This window comes from Cervus elaphus, chromosome 30, assembly GCF_910594005.1.
Source record: "Cervus elaphus chromosome 30, mCerEla1.1, whole genome shotgun sequence".
NCBI classification, from domain to species: domain Eukaryota; kingdom Metazoa; phylum Chordata; class Mammalia; order Artiodactyla; family Cervidae; genus Cervus; species Cervus elaphus.
Window position 1 is genome coordinate 25,661,009 of NC_057844.1, and position 21,986 is coordinate 25,682,994.

At 39.1% G+C, this 21,986-nt stretch overlaps 1 protein-coding gene across 1 annotated transcript in view; it reads left to right on the forward strand.

Annotated features, from left to right (window-relative positions):
• Positions 1-649: 649 nt before the first annotated feature.
• Positions 650-21,986, forward strand: part of CCDC169 (coiled-coil domain containing 169) — a 43,458-nt gene continuing 22,121 nt past the window's right edge. The window contains exons 1-4 of the mRNA XM_043891864.1: positions 650-732; positions 12,750-12,819; positions 18,468-18,557; positions 18,644-18,682. Coding sequence (XP_043747799.1) covers positions 650-732; positions 12,750-12,819; positions 18,468-18,557; positions 18,644-18,682 — 282 coding nt within the window. The remainder of the gene's footprint in view (positions 733-12,749; positions 12,820-18,467; positions 18,558-18,643; positions 18,683-21,986) is intronic.

The window sequence follows — 21,986 nt, forward strand, 5'->3', positions numbered from 1 at the left end:
GCTCACTCTCATCCCCACCTTCCCGGTCTATGAGAGAACTAAGAACAGTGGCTGAGGACGAAGAAGGGAAACAGAACAGACACTGGTGAGTGTCTGAGAGGGGACCAGCACCTTGCTCCCCATCACCTGCCTCAGGCTGGGCACAGAAGTTAGGAGTACAAAATCTGCCATACCATGTGACTACTGACATGCTGTGAGGAGAGTTCTTTTGCACTTTTCAGTTAAACTGTAGATTCTTTGAAGGCAGTGAACCTACTTGGTATCTTACACATAACTTTGTACAAAATAAGCCCTCAATTGCATTTAATTGAATTGATGCCTCAAAATGCTGCCAGTTATCTTTGGCCCACAACTCAGGACGGTTCTTTTGGACACTAAACACCCTATCCGTCTAACGTACCACACTACCTCACGTTCTGTTTAAACAATTCAATTCGAAACTTCCAGCACTGGCCCTCTTAACACCTGTGAACAGCAGTGGGAAGCCCAGCCCGGCGGGCGCCGCCCTGTGACGTCACAGGGAGGAGCGAGGCCGTTCCCCCGACCAAGGCTGTGAGAGCCTCCCCTCACCCGGCTTCTGAGTGTCCCCTCAGGCCTAGTGTTGTCAGCTGTGTGAGGGAGGGGCGTGGGTGGCCTCTGAACTGACGCTATGTTGGAAGAAAGAGGCGACAACTTCGACGGTGTGAGCACCGACCGCCTTAAATTGAAGTTACCGGAAGAAATGCACCTGAAGTGAGTTTGGGGCCGGCGCGCGCTCCCGCCGGGTGTGGGGGTCACGGCCACGCCGCCAACGCGAAGGCCGAGTCTGGGGGGAGTTCAGGGCTCAAGGTCGAAGGCCCTGCGGCCGATGTGACAGCTGCAGGGTCACTGATACCCGGGGAGAACTCGTGACATCTGAAAACAGTGTAAATTAATTGACCTCGTACATTTGGTGTTACAAAGAGGCAGGTTTTGGACTGCCTTCAGGATCAGGTCAAATGGAGTATACTGTGTGCATATGCTTTAATACTAAAATGTGTGTGTGCTTTTGATGTTCCAGTAAGTTCAGGTTTTCTGTTTCAATTGCCAGACATTTTGTTCAGTTATTATACTGCTGTTTCATCCCTTTAGAAGCACTTAAGAATTGGTGACATTTTGTAAAAATGAAGCCCCCTCCTATATATATACTTATTAAAAAACACCATGTAAGTATTCTTACTTAAACTTTGGAACATTTTAAGCAGTTGTTGTTTTTTTTTAAGGTTCCCCTGTCCCCACAGGAGGGTAGACTCACCTGTGTGGAAGCAGTGGTCTTTATAGCTTCCTTTGCTTTCCTCTGTTAACAGCTCCAACCACACTCTTTTAGTTGCTCAGTCATTTCTTGGTCTGATAATAAGCTGTAAGCCCTCTGAGGACAGGTTCTGTAGTCCCTGAAACAGTAGAGTATAGGTACCAGTACTTTAGAAGAATCCTGCATAAGTTCAAATCCCAGCACTCTTCACTCAGCAACTACATGATTTGGGGAAGTTAATGAACCTCTCAAGCCGCAGTTTTCTCAAATCTAAGACTGCAGTAGAAATGTTTATCTCACACATCATGTGGTTGTTACCAGGACTAAATGCCATGTTTGTAACACACTTAGCATTGGCTTGTGATAAACATTCAGTGGAAGTTGGCTGCTACATATTGCTGTTCTTACTGGGTATATCTTCAGCACTTATCACAATGCCTCTAACATAATAGGCATTCAAAAATATGTATTGAATAAATGATTCTGTTGTATTTTGAGAACTACTATGCTTATTGATATCCTAAATTGATTCTCTCTGTAGTGTTATGTGTGTATGTTTTTTGTTTTGTTTTTTTAGTGCTTCTTTTTTTCTGTTTGTATCAGGTTGCCAGTTGTTACCTGTTGTCCTAGCTATTCCTTTTTATAGTAATTTGCAGCTCATTTGTTGGGCTTTGAGAAACCAGATAACCAAAAACTGTCAGACTTCTTGGGGTCAACTTTAAGAATAAAGGGTGTTAAGTGGTTACATGGAGAGCTTTGAGCTTTAGTGCATTTGAGTGTCCTTCTGGTTATCAGAAGCCTGCATTTTTTTCTTGATTCCTTATTCTCAACCAGACCATCAGTGAGCAATGTTTCATAGTATGGTATTTCTTTGAAGTAGTGAGTTACCATGTGTTATTCTTTTCATGTTATTTTTAATTGAATCATAATTAACTAAATGTGTTCAGTAATAGGGATATAGTGCAACTCTCAGTGTTTGAAATAAGATACAAGATTGCAGAACTGGAAACCAAATCAATACTGATGGTGAAGGTACAGAAGTAAATATTTTTATGTGTGACTCCTATATAGTTACTGTTCACTGTACTAAGATATCTGTAATACATTACATATTTGGGATAATAGTTCCCAAATTTTAGTGTTGGTTTTTGGCAGCATTAATAATAATTTAATATCGAGGCTTTAAAAATTGATTTTTGGAATGTCAAACCTGCTATTTTATAATTATTTATCAACTTATGAGTTCAAAATGTTCATTTTTCAATTAGAAGAACCTTTGTTATGTGAAATCAATTATTTCCTTGATAAATAAAAAATATATATAGGGGGGAGGAGCCAAGATGGCAGAGGAGTAGGATGGGGAGACCACTTTCTCTCCTACAAATTCATCAAAAGAATAACTGAATGCAGAGCAAACCTCACAAAACAACTTCTGATCGCTAGCTGAGGTCATCAGGCGCCCAGAAAAGCAGACCATTGTCTTCGAAAGGAGGTAAGACAAAATATAAAAGATAAGTGAGACAAAAGAGCTAAGGACGGAGACCCGTCCGGGGAAGGGAGTCTTAGGCGGCCTTGCTTGGGCTAGGGTCCGGGCCTGAGTGCCCTGAGGACAATCGGAGGGAGCTTCTGTGAGGTGCCAACTTGAACTGTGGGAGACCAAAAGAGAGAAAATTAACCGGCCGGAACACACTGCCGGCCGTTCGCAGAACAAAGGGACGGAGAAAGTCCCAAGAAGAGGTCGCAGGCTGCGGACCCGCCCAGCCCCGCCGGAGGCAGGAGGCGGGGGGAGGGGAAGGTCGCGGGGAGACACAGGGCGCAGGCACCCACCGGCGCGGGCGGGGACTGGGGCTGGGGACGCGGAGGGCGGAAGGCGCGCGCACCCGACTGGCGCCAGCGGAAACTGAGACTGGGTCCGCAGAAGGGAGTGAGTGCGCCACACCTGGAGATAGTGCGCCCATCAAGCCCCTCGCTGCCTGGACCACTCTGACGGGGAAGGCACAGAGAGCAGGCGCAGCTTTTCCTTCCGCGCTTTTGTGTAACACCCGAGGGCTGGAACCTAGCGCAGCGCGGGGCGCGCTCCATATAGAACAGCCGGGAGCCTGAGCAGCGCAGAGGGAGAAAGCAGCGTCAGCCCCTCCCGGCAGCGCCAGCCCGCCCCCGCAGGGCCAGCCCCTCCCCGCAGCGTCAGCCCCGCCCCGCAGCGCCAGCCCCTCCCCGCAGCGTCAGCCCCGCCCCGCAGCGTCAGCCCATCCCCGCAGCGTCAGCCCCTCCCAGCAGCGCAAGGGAACTAGCTAACTGAATAAGAGTCCACCTCCGCCCGCCTGTGTCAGGGCGGAAATGAGGCTCTGAAGAGACCGGCAAACAGAAGCCAAATAAACAAAGGGAACCGCTTCAGAAGGGACTGGTGCAACAGATTAAAATCCCTGTAGAAAACACCGACTTCACCGGAAGGGCCCTGTAGATATCGAGAAGTGTAAGCTGGACCGAGGAGCTATCTGAGCCGAACCCACACTGACCGCAGCAGCTCCAGAGAAACTCCTAGATATATTTTTACTTTTTTTTTTCTAAGTAAGGAAAAAAAAAAAAACTTTTTTTTCTTTTTATATTTTTTCTTTTTTATTTTTTCTCTTTTATTTTCCTTTAAAATTCCCTATTACTCCTCCGTTACTCCTTAACTTTCATTTACATAGATTTTTACGATTTTTTTAATTAGGGGAAAAAAAATTTTTTTTTTCTTTCTTTCTTTTTTTTTTTTTTTCTTTTTTTTTCTTTTTCTTTTTTTTTCTTTTTTCTTCTTTTTTTTCCTTTCCGTTTTCTCTTTTATTTTCTATTTTTCTTTTTCTCTTATTTCTTTTAAAGTCCTCTAGTACTCCTCTACTACTCTTCATTTTCATTTTCACTACACTATAACCTTACCAAAAAAAAAAAAAAAAAAAGAGAAGCCCTATCTTTAAACCGAAGATTATTCTCTCCCAATCATGACTCTCTGTTTTCTACCTCAGAACACCTCTATTTCCTCCTTTCCCCTTCTCTTCCCAATCCAATTCTGTGAATCCTTGTAGGTGTCTGAGATACGGAGAACACTCTGGGAACAGACAGCTGCGTAGATCTGTCTCTGTCCTCTTGAGTCCCCCTTTTTCTCCTCCTGCTCATCTCTATCTCCCTCCTCCCTTTTCTCCTGTTCATGTAACTCTGTGAACCTCTCTGGGTGTCCCTAACAGGGGAGAATCTTTTCGCCATTAACCTAGAAGTTTTATTATCAGTGCTGCATAGTTGGAGAAGTCCTGAGACTACAGGAAGAATAAAACTGAAATCCAGAGGCAGGAAACTTAAGCCCAAAACCTGAGAACACCAGAAAACTCCTGACTACATGGAACTTTAAGCAATAAGTGACCGTCCAAAAGCCTCCATACCTACACTGAAACCAACCACCACCCAAGAGCCAGTAAGTTTTAGAGCAAGACATACCACGCAAATTCTCCAGCAACACAGGAACATAGCCCCGAATGTCAACATACAGGCTGCCCAAGGTGACACCTAACACATAGACCCATCTCAAAACTCATTACTGGGCACTCCATTGCTCTCCAAAAAGAAGAAATCAAGTTCCACGCACCAGTACACTGACGCAAGCTTCCCTAACCGGGAAACCTTGACAAGCCAATCGTCTAACCCCACCCACTGGGTAAATCCTCCACAATAAAAAGGAACCACAGACCTCCAGAATACAGAAAGTCCACTCCAGACACAGCAATATAAACAAGATGAAAAGGCAAAGAAATACCCAACAGGTAAAGGAACATGAAAAATGCCCACCAAGTCAAACAAAAGAGGAGGAGATAGGGAATCTACCTGAAAAAGAATTTAGAATAATGATAATAAAAATGATCCAAAATCTTGAAAACAAAATGGAGTTACAGATAAATAGCCTGGAGACAAAGATTGAAAAGATACAAGAATTGTTTAATAAAGACCTAGAAGAAATAAAAAAGAGTCAATTAAAAATGAACAATGCAATGAATGAGATCAAAAACACTTTGGAGGGAACCAAGAGTAGAATAACGGAGGCACAAGATAGGATAAGTGAGGTAGAAGATAAAATGGTGGAAATAAATGAAGCAGAGAGGAAAAAAGAAAAAAGGATCAAAAGAAATGAGGACAACCTCAGGGACCTCTGGGACACTGTGAAACGCCCCAACATTCGAATCATAGGAGTTCCAGAAGAAGAAGACAAAAAGAAAGGCCATGAGAAAATACTCGAGGAGATAATAGCTGAAAACTTCCCTAAAATAGGGAAGGAAATAGCCACTCAAGTCCAAGAAACCCAGAGAGTCCCAAACAGGATAAACCCAAGGCGAAACACCCCAAGACACATATTAATCAAACTAACAAAGATCAAACACAAAGAACAAATATTAAAAGCAGCAAGGGAAAAACAACAAATAACACACAAAGGGATTCCCATAAGGATAACAGCTGACCTATCAATAGAAACCCTCCAGGCCAGAAGGGAATGGCAGGACGTCCTGAAAGTAATGAAAGAGAATAACCTACAACCTAGATTACTGTATCCAGCAAGGATCTCATTCAGATATGAAGGAGAACTCAAAAGCTTTACAGATAAGCAAAAGCTGAGAGAATTCAGCACCACCAAACCAGCTCTTCAACAAATGCTAAAGGATCTTCTCTAGACAGGAAATGCAGAAAGGTTGTATAAACGTGAACCCAAAACAACAAAGTAAATGGCAACGGGACCACACCTATCAATAATTACCTTAAATGTAAATGGGTTGAATGCCCCAACCAAAAGACAAAGATTGGCTGAATGGATACAAAAACAAGACCCCCATATATGCTGTCTACAAGAGACCCACCTCAAAACAAGAGACACATACAGACTAAAAGTGAAGGGCTGGAAAAAAATATTTCATGCAAATGGAGACCAAAAGAAAGCAGGAGTCGCAATACTCATATCAGATAAAATAGACTTTCAAATAAAAGCTGTGAAAAGAGACAAAGAAGGACACTACATAATGATCAAAGGATCAATCCAAGAAGAAGATATAACAATTATAAATATATATGCACCCAACATAGGAGCACCGCAATATGTACGGCAAACACTAACGAGTATGAAAGAGGAAATTAATAGTAACACAATAATAGTGGGAGACTTTAATACCCCACTCACAACTATGGATAGATCAACTAAACAGAAAATTAACAAGGAAACACAAACTTTAAATGACACAATGGACCAGCTAGACCTAATTGATATCTATAGGACATTTCACCCCAAAACAAGCAACTTCACCTTTTTCTCAAGTGCACACGGAACCTTCTCCAGAATAGATCACATCCTGGGCCATAAATCTAGTCTTGGAAAATTCAAAAAAATTGAAATCATTCCAGTCATCTTTTCTGACCACAGTGCAGTAAGATTAGATCTCAATTACAGGAAAAAAATTGTTAAAAATTCAAACACCTGGAGGCTAAATAACACGCTTCTGAATAACCAACAAATCATAGAAGAAATCAAAAAAGTAATCAAAATATGTATAGAAATGAATGAAAATGAAAACACAACAACCCAAAACCTATGGGACACTGTAAAAGCAGTGCTAAGGGGAAGGTTCATAGCATTACAGGCTTACATCAAGAAACAAGAAAAAAGCCAAATAAATAACCTAACTCTACACCTAAAGCAATTAGAGAAGGAAGAAATGAAGAACCCCAGGGTTAGCAGAAGGAAAGAAATCTTAAAAATTAAGGCAGAAATAAATGCAATAGAAACTAAAGAGACCATAGCAAAAATCAACAAAGCTAAAAGCTGGTTTTTTGAAAAAATAAACAAAATTGACAAACCATTAGCAAGACTCATTAAGAAACAAAGAGAGAAGAACCAAATTAACAAAATTAGAAATGAAAATGGAGAGATCACAACAGACAACACTGAAATACAAAGGATCATAAGAGACTACTACCAGCAGCTCTGTGCCAATAAAATGGACAACTTGGATGAAATGGACAAATTCTTAGAAAAGTATAACTTTCCAAAACTGAACCAGGAAGAAATAGAAGATCTTAACAGACCCATCACAGGCAAGGAAATCGAAACTGTAATCAAAAATCTTCCAGCAAACAAAAGCCCAGGACCAGATGGCTTCACAGCTGAATTCTACCAAAAATTTAGAGAAGAGCTAACACCTACCTTACTCAAACTCTTCCAGAAAATTGCAGAAGAAGGTAAACTTCCAAACTCATTCTATGAGGCCACCATCACCCTAATTCCAAAACCTGACAAAGATGCCACAAAAAAAGAAAGCTACAGGTCAATATCACTGATGAACATAGATGCAAAAATCCTTAACAAAATTCTAGCAAACAGAATCCAACAACATATTAAAAAAATCATACATCATGACCAAGTGGGCTTTATCCCAGGAATGCAAGGATTCTTCAATATCCGCAAATCAATCAATGTAATACACCACATTAACAAATTGAAAGATAAAAACCATATGATTATCTCAATAGATGCAGAGAAAGCCTTTGACAAAATTCAACACTCATTTATGATTAAAACTCTCCAAAAAGCAGGAATAGAAGGAACATACCTCAACATAATAAAAGCTATATATGACAAACCCACAGCAAGCATCACCCTCAATGGTGAAAAATTGAAAGCATTTCCCCTGAAATCAGGAACAAGACAAGGGTGCCCACTCTCACCACTACTGTTCAACATAGTGTTGGAAGTTCTGGCCACAGCAATCAGAGCAGAAAAAGAAGTAAAAGGAATCCAGATAGGAAAAGAAGAAGTGAAACTCTCGCTGTTTGCAGATGACATGATCCTCTATATAGAAAACCCTAAAGACTCTACCAGAAAATTACTAGAACTAATCAATGAATATAGTAAAGTTGCAGGATATAAAATTAACACACAGAAATCCCTTGCATTCCTATACACTAACAATGAAAAAACAGAAAGAGAAATTAAGGAAACAATACCATTCACCATTGCAACAAAAAGAATAAAATACTTAGGAGTATATCTACCTAAAGAAACAAAAGACCTATACATAGAAAACTATAAAACACTGATGAAAGAAATCAAAGAGGACACAAACAGATGGAGAAACATACCGTGTTCATGGATTGGAAGAATCAATATTGTCAAAATGGCTATTTTACCCAAAGCAATCTATAGATTCAATGCAATCCCTATCAAGCTACCAACGGTATTTTTCACAGAACTAGACCAAAGAAATTCACAATTTGTATGGAAATACAAAAAACCTCGAATAGCCAAAGTAATCTTGAAAAAGAAGAATGGAACTGGAGGAATCAACCTGCCTGACTTCAGACTCTACTACAAAGCCACAGTCATCAAGACAGTGTCGTACTGGCACAAAGACAGAAATATAGACCAATGGAACAGAATAGAAAGCCCAGAGATAAATCCACGAACCTATGGACACCTTATCTTTGACAAAGGAGGCAAGGATATACAATGGAAAAAAGACAACCTCTTTAACAAGTGGTGCTGGGAAAACTGGTCAACCACTTGCAAAAGAATGAAACTAGAACACTTTCTAACACCATACACAAAAATAAACTCAAAATGGATTAAAGATCTAAATGTAAGAGCAGAAACTATAAAACTCCTAGAGGAGAACATAGGCAAAACACTCTCCGACATAAATCACAGCAAGATCCTCTATGACCCACCTCCCAGAATATTGGAAATAAAAGCAAAAATAAACAAATGGGATCTAATGAAACTTAAAAGCTTTTGCACTACAAAAGAAACTATAAGTAAGGTGAAAAGACAGCCGTCAGATTGGGAGAAAATAATAGCAAATGAAGAAACAGACAAAGGATTAATCTCAAAAATATACAAGCAACTCCTGCAGCTCAATTCCAGAAAAATAAATGACCCAATCAAAAAATGGGCCAGAGAACTAAACAGACATTTCTCCAAAGAAGACATACAGATGGCTAACAAACACATGAAAAGGTGCTCAACATCACTCATTATTAGAGAAATGCAAATCAAAACCACAATGAGGTACCATTACACACCAGTCAGGATGGCTGCTATCCAAATGTCTACAAGCAATAAATGCTGGAGAGGCTGTGGAGAAAAGGGAACCCTCTTACACTGTTGGTGGGAATGCAAACTAGTACAGCCACTATGGAAAACAGTGTGGAGATTCCTTAAAAAACTGGAAATAGAACTGCCATATGACCCAGCAATACCACTTCTGGGCATACACACTGAGGAAACCAGATCTGAAAGAGACACATGCACCCCAATGTTCATTGCAGCACTGTTTATAATAGCCAGGACATGGAAGCAACCTAGATGCCCATCAGCAGACGAATGGATAAGGAAGCTGTGGTACATATACACGATGGAATTTTACTCAGCCGTCAAAAAGAATTCATTTGAACCAGTCCTAATGAGATGGATGAAACTGGAGCCCCTTATACAGAGTGAAGTAAGCCAGAAAGATAAAGAACATTACAGCATACTAACACATATATATGGAATTTAGAAAGATGGTAATGATAACCCTATATGCAAAACAGAAAAAGAGACACAGAAATACAGAACAGACTTTTGAACTCTGTGGGAGAAGGTGAGGGTGGGATGTTTCAAAAGAACAGCATGTATACTATCTATGGTGAAACAGATCACCAGCCCAGGTGGGATGCATGAGACAAGTGCTCGGGCCTGGTGCACTGGGAAGACCCAGAGGAATCGGGTGGAGAGGGAGATGGGAGGGGGGATCGGGATGGGGAATAAGTGTAAATCTATGGCTGATTCATATCAATGTATGACAAAACCCACTGAAATGTTGTGAAGTAATTAGCCTCCAACTAATAAAAAAATTAAAAAAAAATATATATATATATATATAAATAAATATATAAAATATATTATTTGTCAAGGAAATATTTGATAAGGTATTTATTAATAAATATCAGTAAAGTTGTTACATAGATAATATCTGATATTACTATATTTGTTACAATATATTAATATTTAATTATATCAATAATTAATAAATATTTATTTAAATAAATAGTTACCACAAAGTTTGCTACATAATTTGAGTAATAACTTTTATACCTTAACTGCTAAAGTTGAGGTATAACCTTAAAATCCTTATCTAGGTTTTGAGTATTTGTGTTGGAAGAATGGGGGAGGGGCAGGCGAGTGTTGTACACACACGGCACACCTAACACACAGGCATCCATATGTCCTTAAAATTTGTAATGTATGTAAGATGTTAATTTGTTACACTTGACTGAGATCCTGCCATATGTCAACACTTTGAATGGAGGACCTTTCTTTTCCCTTTTCTAAAGAGGTTCACTGACTATTGGGAGGAAGTGTCAAATTAAAATATGAACATGACAAGTAATGTAAATTTTGCATAAGGAGAAATGGCACCTCATGTAAGGGCAGCCTAACACAACTTGCATGAGGGAAGGGGCAGTCTTGAACTGAACGCTGGGGGACAGTAGGAGCTTATTAGGGTTATGGGGGTGGGCTTTGGTTCTTAAACCTGCTCATGCTGCTCTCTTCTATTGGGGAAGCTGTAAACAAAACAGATTAGCAGCCATATGATGACTATAATGCTACTTTTCATAATGCCCAATGCTCTGTTAGAGCTTGATTGGAGAACACTACTTTATCCCAAGGCTGAAGTAGCTTCCTCTGCCTCCCTTTCTATATCCTTAATGAAACCAGCTCCACGGGTGCAGACTGTTGGGTACACTTACTGAGTATTTGCACTGTCAAGGCTGGCTGGAATTTCCTCGTCCAGCTATTTACAGACAAAACAGGTCGTGCTCACAGGTACACACACAGTGCAATAACTTTGGCCACTGGTGAAATGTACGCCCAACAAGTTGTATTACCAACAGCTCTTCTCACAGAGAAGAGCTGGTTTGTGGGTATAAAGAGAAAAGGTAAAATGACAGGCGAGAAAGTTCTTTCCTCAGTGGGCCAAGCTAAAGCCTAAGATGGAAGGTGGAAACATTTATGCCTTCTTCAGCATCAACTAAGGCCAGGAACTGTGTCAGCAGAGGTGACTATTATTATCCCCATTTATGGAAAAATGAAGTTCAGGAATTTAAGTCACTTGCCAAGATCACATAGCCAGAGAGCGGCACAACCGTGACTTTATCCTAAATCACCTATCTACTGCTACCGCCATTACTATGATGACTGCTGTCTCCCTGGTCAGTGCTCAACAGTTCTGGTTATCTGCTGTTGCACAGCCAATCACCCTGTGATCTAGGGGCCTAAATAACATCTCTCTCACAAGCCTTTGTATTGATTGTCTTCATCTGGGATGTTCCTAATTGGGGTCTCTTGTGTCATTGCAGTCAGATGTAGTCTGGCAGTCAGTCATCTGTAGGTTCAGTGGGGTTGGACATTCCCAGATGATTCACTCACATGGCTGGCATCTCATCCTGGGTGTTGGTTGGAAGCCCAGCTGGGACAGCCCATCAGAAGTGCCTGCTCATGGCTCTACAGAGCTTTTGCTTCTCATAACATGGCACCTGGGTTTCAAGAGGCTGTACCCAAAAGCAAGCTTTCTAAAAGGCACAAGGACAGAAACTGCCAGGCTAATTAAGGGCTACTCCCGAAACTGACAGTGTCATTTCCACTGTATTCTATTGGTCAAAACAATCATAGATTTGAGAGGATGGAGAAAATCTACTTGTCAAGGTCACATTGCACAGGGTCATGTAAGATGAGATAGATTCTTGGAGTCATCTTTGGAAAATGCAGTCTGCCATAGGGAGCATTAAATATGTCTTTTGAGAACTCTAACTGATGAAGATGGAACATAGATTGTGATGAGAATGTGGCAGGAGATGAGATTAAGGTTTATGAAGAAGAGGAAGAGTAATATTTAATATGATACTGATGTATTTTTATTTATCCTGAAGAAGTGAAGTGAAGTGAAAGTTGTATCCAAACTCTTTGCAACCCCGTGGAATTCTCCAGGCCGGAATACTGGAGTGGATAGCCTATCCCTTCTCCAGCGGATCTTCCCGACCCAAAAATTGAACCCAGGTCTCCCACATTGCAGGTGGATTCTTTACCAACTGAGCTGTGAGGAAAGCCCTTTTATCCTGAAGGCAATGGGATGATATTAAAGGACTTTTCAAAATGAATTTATTATTACTCAACATTATAAAAGAAATACATGCACAAGTGATAACCATGATACATCTGTTTAGGTGATTCTTTCACACTTCCCTCTCCTCAAATCTTGTCACCTCTCTCCCCATTCTCTCAGCGAATGAGCTTACTTTCCTGTTTCAAAAAGAGATAATCAGAAGAGAATTTAGAAGTGTTTCTACCGAGAAAGCTACCCACCTACCTGCATCTTTGCACATCATTTTATCTTCCTCCTGTTCCTTTGCATGTTCCGTGTTCCTCTTATTTAAGGTTAATCCCGCCACCTGTGCAGCAGATCCAGTCTACCCTCACCTCCAGGATAGAACTTGAACAATTGATCGTCTTCTCTCTTTCCTGCACCATCTGTTTTCACTGCTCCATTGGCTCATCCCTAACAGCACGCAGACATGCCAACTTTATTTTATCTAAAAAACAAGTAGCAGCTCTCTTTTGGCCTCACATTTCACCTTCTATAAACCCTTTCACTACTCCATGTAGAGCAAAACTTTTCAATTTTTTTTTTTAATTTCCACTCTTACCTCTTTATTCCTATTTAATCCTCCTGGCTTGTGACAGGATTAATTTTTAGGCAAAACAGCCAACACAATGAACTTCAAAGGGATCCACATATTTTAATGGCCTTTTGAAGCCCTTTGGGATTCATAGGAAACTATATGCAAAAAAATGGTTTACGTTTGAAGTAAATCTGAATTTCACCATCTTAAAACTGGGCCACAAGACAAGGAATAGGAAAAAAAAAGTACCTAGGGGACTTAAAAAGTGAGAAAAGTCATATTGGTGTAGGGGGGTTTGAGTGCATTTTTAAAAGTTGAAACCTCACAACTACCCTTTGAAAAATGTATCACTTCATTTTATAGATGAAAAACAGACTTGGGGATTCTTAATGGCTTTCTCAAGGCTGCGAAGGTGGGGAGGGACAGATCTGGAATTTGGATCCAGGCATTCTGGCATCAGAACCCCAACTCAGCCTCTATTTCTTTCCACTTAAGTTTCTTCAGTTTGCTTCTCAAGTTTTTTTTCATCTCGAGAAGAGAACCTTGATTTACTGAGGCTCTGGGACATTGACAATCTAGGTTCATCTCAGTAAATGCTAAAATATGTTTTTAATAAAATTTATCTTTCTTATTAAAAAATATTTCTATTTATCTTGATCTGGCATAATATTTAATGATGAAACATTAGAGGCACCCCCATTCCTGGAAAAACAGCAAAGATGCCTCCTGCCACCATTAAAATTTAATGTTGTTTTGAAGGTTCCAGTCAAGCAATAAAATATGAAACAGAAATAAGAGTTATAGCTATTAGATAGGAAGAGATAAAATTATTATAATTTTAAACTTTTATAATTTGATATCTATAACTTTCCGAGGATCAGTGGAAAAACTAGTATATTAGTGAAAAATTAGAAAATGGTTGGATACAATAGTGGAAGAAATTTTTATTAAAAACATTTTATGTAATAGTAACCAGTTAGAAAATAGAGTTTTTTAATATTGCACAACAGTTCCAGCCTAAATCATAAAATATCTGATAATATCCTTGATAAGAAATATTCAGGATCCACATGAAAAGAAAAAAGAAGACTGTGACTATAGTGAGGTAATAGCCATTCAGCAAGAGAATTCTCACCTTATTTAACATGAGAAATTTAATACTGGAGAGAAACCCTAAAATAAAATGTAATTGGAGAATTTATTAATAAGGTTTTATAAGAAGGACATAGACTTTTTCTATATCAGAGAATTGGGTGTTATAAATGTGCTCATTGTCATCAAATTAATTTACTCTTATTAAAACACCGAGCTGTTTTTTCTTAACTTCAATAACTGACTCTAAAGTTAATTAGGTGAATAAATAGATGTGGATAACTGATAAGAATTTGTGTAGTGGGTGTCGACTGAAAAAAGATGTACAACTTGAGAGTTGTGAGTTGAGTTTTATTTGGGGCAAAATAAGGACTGTAGCTCAGGAGGCAGCATCTCAGATAGCTCTGAGAGACTGCTCCAAAGCAGAAGTGGGGCAAAGTCAACATATAAGGTTTTGGTGAAGGGGAGTTCAGTGCCATGAAGCACTCATTTTACAAAAGGTTTTTGTTAGTCATGAGGATTTAGTGCTTCTCTAGATATGAGGAGATGCAAGGATTGAGATCATAAAATCTGTTCCTAAAAACATCCAACTATCTAAAGACCTGTCCCACGAGATTCCCTGGAGCACAGAGTGCCTCACTTCGCTCTGAACTCCCTCAGGGCTTGTTGAAGGTCAACAGCTATAGCAGCTTGGGGCTCAATCTCCTTAGAGGCAGATGGCAAATGCCTTTGTTCTTCTGTCGTTGGCAGTGCTCTTGGTAAGTGCCAATTTGTAGCTGACAGGGGCTTGGGGGACTCCTGTAAGATAAAATAGAGCTATACTGACTAAAACTGGAAACAAATTAGTAGAACAGAATAGATAGTGTACCAGTTTGCTAAAGCTTTCATAGCAAAGTACTGCAGACAGACTGGGTTATTTTCTCACAGTTCTAGAGACTGGAAATCCAAGATTGTGATACTGGCAGAGTTGGTATCTTCTGAGATCTCCCTTCTTGGCTTGTATCCTCTGCAGTTTCAGTTAGAAAACACTAAGTCCCAGTAGATAAATACGAGTAGGACATAGAGACAACTCATAAATGTGGAAAAGTACCCAAATTGTTTTTAAGTTAAAGAAATGTGTTGCCTATCAAAAAAGTAGAGTTTTTTGTTTTGTTTTAAGTGAAATAGGAACGTTATACTCTACTGATAGCAGTGTAGTACTACCCTTTGGGGAAACAATTTTGCAGCAAATTTCTTATGATAAAAATAATAACAAAACCAACTAACTTCTACAGCAATTTCTGTGTGTGCTGCACTGTCTTAAGAATTTCAAATGTTTAATTAATCCTCTCAATACCCAAGAGGGTAGGAACTTTAATTATCCTCATTTTACAGATGAGAAATTGAGGCACAGGAAAGGTAACTTGCTCAGGATCATAGAAAGACACTAGTGAATGGTGGAGACATGACTTAAACCCACTAGTCCTTCTTTGGAGATGTTTTTCCTTATGGAGTCTCTTGAAAATTTGGTTAGGAGGACAACTTTACCCAAAGGAGATACTCTTTGCATCATACTTCCCTTTGGGACACATTGGTATTTTTATTCATGTAATTCTCACTGTTTGAATATTGTTATTCTCTGGCTTAGAATAGATGTCATTTCCCTCAAGAAGCATTTTCTGACCCTCTTCAATCTTGATCTCATTTCTCATTCCCTTCTGCCACCTTCCAGGTTGGATGTCCTTCTCTGTGTTCCATTACATCCAGTTAACCAAAGACTCTCACAAATATTCTGGCTATATGTCTCTCTACTCTCTGTGCTTCCCAGCTGTCCTACTGCTGATTGATTGACAGCAGGGACTATGTCTATTTTAGTTTTGTATCCTTTGTGCCTCGTATAGTGCCACATAGTAAGCTCTTTCCTTTCCTTGTTAACATTTTCTTATCTTACAGAGTTTTTTCAAGTTAATATAACTCCATCACTGTAATAAATATAGTGAACAATACAGACGTGAAAGTCCATGTAGGGTCAAGTTTCAATTTAACTATGTTCTTTTTAACAGTTAAATATTTGGCATTGTTGTTTAGTTGGGCTTTGTTTTGTTAACGTGCTGTCTCTCTTTGGGGGAAAAAGAAAAGTCTATATCTGAAAGGTAGGCCTCCACCTAGTATTGTCTTGCTTTATGAACTTCCTTCTTTAAGGTCAATTTTGACCATAAATCAAATTTCCAGTATTTTTCAATTTTTGGTTTGATTTTGCTTTTCATTGTAGTGATTCTAGCCAAGATTCCTTTTGAGATTACAAAGCAGTTTGATTTTTCCCCTCCAAAGTACAGTGCTTGTTTTTTGTTTGAGTTTAGAATTACCGTAAAGGCAATGGTTTCATGGAATTATTACTGTACTTTTTCTCCCAAGAGACACAGATGTTTCTGCTAAACTTTATCCTCATAATCTGCATTTTAATAATGACTTGTTATGGGTTCATCTTAGGCCTTGATAGGTTGGCTGCTGTTGTGCTCAAGGCCATGGATCATCTTTTTTGGAGTCATGTTCATTGTGATTGTCTAATGACAGCACCACATCTCTTATCTGGGCTGTTTTCAGATGGCTGTTAACATTCCTTAGAATCAAGATTATTTCCAAAATTTGCTATTTTGAATTGTTAATCTTATTCCCAGTCAAGAGCATAATTTAAATAGTATTGCATTTTAAAGACAGATGAAAAATTATTTTTCAAGAAATTTTGCAAAAAAATTACAAACCTCAGTATATTCAATACTTTTGGCTTATCATGGAACAAAGTGTGGTAGGGAAAATAAAACTCAGTGTGCTCATTTTTTTCAGAAAAATAAAACAGTTGATAGTAGGAAATTGACCAGATTTTGGGGGGGGTGGGGCGTGGCAATACTGTTTTGTAGCAAGAAAGCAAAAAAGTTGTTAATTTCCAGTTTTGTGGACCTTCATCCACTTGTTGAGTATTTGGATTAATGACTTTGGACTTGGGTATGGGAGGATGTTCCTGCCCCCACTCCTTGTAGACTACATTTGCTTAGAGATGAGGGTGAGGGCAGGGTTGTGCAGGGTTGAAGACCTTGGCAGTGATGTGAGCTAATGTCTTTCTGCTTAGTCCTCCATCAACTATTGTGTAGCAGAAATTGCCTCATATATGTAAAGAACATTTAAAGTTTAGAAACAGGCTATTTTTTTCTCTCTTTTACAAAGTGTGACTTTCCAGACTCAAAAACAAAAAGAATTAGCTTTGAGCCTTAAAGCTGAAAAGGAACTTTGTGTGTGTGTGTGTATATATATACTTCTATTTATTCTTTTAAGTGTATCTTGAAAAATTTTAAATCTCATTCATGTCTTATTTTTAAAATCTTTGGTTTATTTAAAAAAAATTTTTAAATTTGTATATTTTAAATGAAATAAGGATGGATATTTTTAATGGTAAAAAGATACAATTCACAAAGAAGATAGACATCATGAAAAGGAGCTTTTGATTCTAGGCTGTATCCTCCTCCTCCACCTAGAGCAATAAGTCAGATTGATGTTTTGGCCTCAACAGCCAAAGGAATTTAGTTAAAGAAAACTGCTTACAGATAAGAAAAGATGCCTGAAGAGGTGGCCAGATATATAAGTAGTGTTACCATAGCACAGAGGTTAAGAGGACGCACTTTCAAGTCAGAACAAACTGGGTTGAAACCCCAGTTCCCCATTCATTAGCTTTGTCACCTTAATAATGTTATTTGATATCTCTGAGCCTGTTTTCCTTATCTGTTAAATGGATAACTAAATGTTTGTAAATAAGGATTGAATCTGTTAATATATATAAGGCACTGTGTGCTTTTAACATAGCAAACACATAATTTGTAGTTGTTAAATGGACTTCAGATTCTTTTGCAAAGGAAAAAAAATGAATATTACATTGGATGTAACCCAAATATTTGGGTTTGGCCAAGAAGTTTGTTCGAGTTTTCCATAACATCTTACGGAAAAACCCAAACAAACTTTTTTGGCCAGCCCATTTATAGCTATTTCAAGTTCTGAGGAAAGAAACATGTTCCTGATATTTCCTCTAATAGAATTCCTTATAAGTATACACAAAGAACTTAAAGAACAAAAGAGGGCGGAGAGTGAGCAGACGAGCAATCACAGTATAGTGACTCTGAGGTCCAGGCTGGTGGGAATCTGTGAGTCTGCTGTCTACACAAATCCTGTCTAACAGAGAGTCCCTCCTTAGACGTTAGTTCACTCTGGTGCATCTATGTTACTAATAAAGCCCAATATAGTGACAGAGTCAGGCTGAGCTGATTAATGTTGTTTTCATGAATAATGAGAGATGGTGAGGTGCTCTTGATCCTGTCCCCCTTTTCACTCAGGTGGTGAATGAAAAACTCATTAGGAGACACAACTTGAACTAAATGATCAACTAGAAAAGCAAATTGTTTCTCTCAAAGAGAAAATGGAAAAAATTTGTGAAAATCTTTCAGGTATGGAAGCATATATATATATGTATGTTTCACAAGTTGAGTAAAAACTGGTAAAAGATCAATTACTTATATTTGCTTTGTTGTATACAGACTGTCTTCTATTTGTGTCTATGAACAGATGCCAGTGGTGAGTAAAAGATAGTTAAACAAAAGGAATAATTGAAGGAAATTATGTATATTTCCTGCCCCCAGGCAGATTCTACACAAAATTTTAAAGGTCCAAATAAAATACTTTGCTCAGTGGAGCTTTTCCTAGAATGTAAGGAATCCTGTACATAAGGCCTTGATCTCTCCCTTATAAACTTGGACAGAGATTCTGTTGCAGGTACAAACAAAATGGAAGTGAAAGGATCTCAGTGGTCAGGCTGGGGGGGGGGGGGGGGACTTGAGTGTGTGTATTCCTTGCAATCTAAAAGTGCCTGTGTGCTGTGTGCTAAATCTCTTCACTCGTATCCAACTCTTTGACCCTATGTACTGTAGCCTGCCAGACTCTTCTGTCCATGGGATTCTTCAGGCAAGAATACTGGAGTGGGTTCCATTTCCTCCTCCAGGGAATCTTCCCGACTCAGGGATTGAACCACGTCTCTTCATGTCTTCTACATTGTCAGGTGAATTCTTTACCACTAGCGCCAATTGGAAATAGCTCTCCTCATACCCATCAGTTCCATCCTAGTTCCTCTAGAATACACACACACACAATGTGTATAAAATCTAACAAAGAACCCATTCAATTAACTCACTGGGCTGCTTTACCTACTTCGTTTTTTGGTTGCCTTGTGACATTGTTTTTCCTTTGAGAGCTAATTTCCAGTTCAGTTCAGTAGCTCAGTCATGTCCAATTCTTTGCGACCGCATGGACTGCAGTACGCCAGGCTTCCCTGTCCATCACCAACTCCCGGAGTTTACTCAGAGTCATGCCAATTGAGTCAGTGATGCCATCCAGCCATCTCATCTCCTCTGTCATCCCTTTCTCATCCTGCCTTCAGCCTTTCCCAGTATCAGGGTCTTTTCTAATGAGTCAATTCTTTGCATCAGGTGGACAAAGTATTGGAATTTCATCTTCAGTATCAGTCCTTCCAATGAATATTCAGGACTGATTTCTTTTAGGATGTACTGGTTGGATCTCCTAATTTTAATCCCTGATAAGTGAATTTGTGTTTTATACTTTACAGAGCATATTCATTTGCATTTCATTCATTCAGATATTTTTGAATATTTGTTTAAAATGTAGAGGAGGCCCATAACATGACTTATGTTGAACTCTTGCTGTTTTTATTGCAAGAATACTCAGACACATGAAAACCTTGTAAATAAATCAAGGGTACTGTGCATGAAGATGAAGATACAGTACTCAGCTAAATTGGCAGGACTTAACATTACTCTTAATAGTAGTAATAATTTGTCCTTAATTAAACATATGTGTATAATATGCAAATTAATTTCATACACATTATTTCTGTCTTTCAACAAACCCCATGTCATACAATTTAATATTGTTATTTTAATATATGTGATTCTAAGCTTAAAGAGATTGAATGATTTACTCAGTTTCACATGTCTGGAAATGTGTATTCACATTCTCTTACTCTTAAACCTATGCCATTTAACTCTGCTGTACCAACAGCCCTGTGGTTCTGCTGGTCAGAAGTAATGTGTGTTTTAGTAACTGTGGTAAGGCACTAAGCTGCTGCTCTATTCCTGGGCATTTATGGAGAGTACTCTGAATACCTGCAAACCTTTAGTCAAAGGTATAGAAAAATCATCTACTTTTGTTAATGAATTTAGGGATAAAGAAACTTTTTTGCAAACCTATTATAATCCAGAAATACCACTGTGACTATGTTTTAGAAAGTCAGAAAAATAACATGGGTTTTTTTGTTTGTTTTTGTTTTTTATTGTTGGAAAAGTGGCCAAGTTTTTTTCCTCTGCCATGGAGTCATATCTCCATCTTGTGGTATTTAGAAATTGCTGCAAGGGCTGTTTTAACTGTGGGTAGAATTTTACTACTGCCTACAGAATGTAAAATATCAAGTACTGCCTACAGAATATAAAATGTTCTGGCTTCCTTCTTCTAGATAACCTACCCCCAGTCCTAGCTCAAGAAATGAGGGCATCTAGCGTTATGGAAGTTAGCAACAAAGTGCTGGTGTGACCTGAGAGAAGGCTCCGCAGCATATCTAGGAAGCATTTCATCAGTTTTTTCATTGCTACCTCAGACTCTGTGACATACTCCTGTTCACAAAAAATTCATTTATTTCCCTTGATGAATTGTTATTCTTTTTTTTTCCTTTTTTCTTTTTACTTTATTTATTTTTTTTATTTTTATTAGTTGGAGGCTAATTACTTCACAACATTTCAGTGGGTTTTGTCATACATTGACATGAATCAGCCATGGAGTTACATGTATTCCCCATCCCGATTCCCCCTCCCACCTCCCTCTCCACCCGATTCCTCTGGGTCTTCCCAGTGCACCAGGCCCAAGCACTTGTCTCATGCATCCCACCTGGGCTGGTGATCTGTTTCACTATAGATAATATACATGCTGTTCTTTCAAAACATCCCACCCTCGCCTTCTCCCACAGAGTCTAAAAGTCTGTTCTGTACATCTGTGTCTCTTTTTCTGTTTTGCATATAAGGTTATCATTACCATCTTTCTAAATTCCATATATATATGTGTTAGTATGCTGTAATGTTCTTTATCTTTCTGGCTTACTTCACTCTGTATAATGGGCTCCAGTTTCATCCATCTCATTAGAACTGATTCAAATGAATGCTTTTTAACAGCTGAGTAATATTCCATGGTGTATATGTACCACAGCTTCCTTATCCATTCGTCTGCTGATGGGCATCTAGGTTGCTTCCATGTCCTGGCTATTATAAACAGTGCTGCGATGAACATTGGGGTGCACGTGTCTCTTTCAGATCTGGTTTCCTCAGTGTGTATACCCAGAAGTGGGATTGCTGGGTCATATGGCAGTTCTATTTCCAGTTTTTTAAGAAATCTCCACACTGTTTTCCATAGTGGCTGTACTAGTTTGCATTCCCACCAACAGTGTAAGAGGGTTCCCTTTCTCCCACACCCTCTCCAGCATTGATTGCTTGTAGACTTTTGGATAGCAGCCAACCTGACTGGCATGTAATGGTACCTCATTGTGGTTTTGATTTGCATTTCTCTGATAATGAGTGATGTGGAGCATCTTTTCATGTGTTTGTTAGCCATCTGTATGTCTTCTTTGGAGAAATGTCTGTTTAGTTCTTTGGCCCATTTTTTGATTGGGTCATTTATTTTTCTGGAATTAAGCTGCAGGAGATGCTTGTATATTTTTGAGATTAATCCTTTGTCTGTTGCTTCATTTGCTATTATTTTCTCCCAATCTGACGGCTGTCTTTTCACCTTACTTATAGTTTCCTTTGTTGTGCAAAAGCTTTTA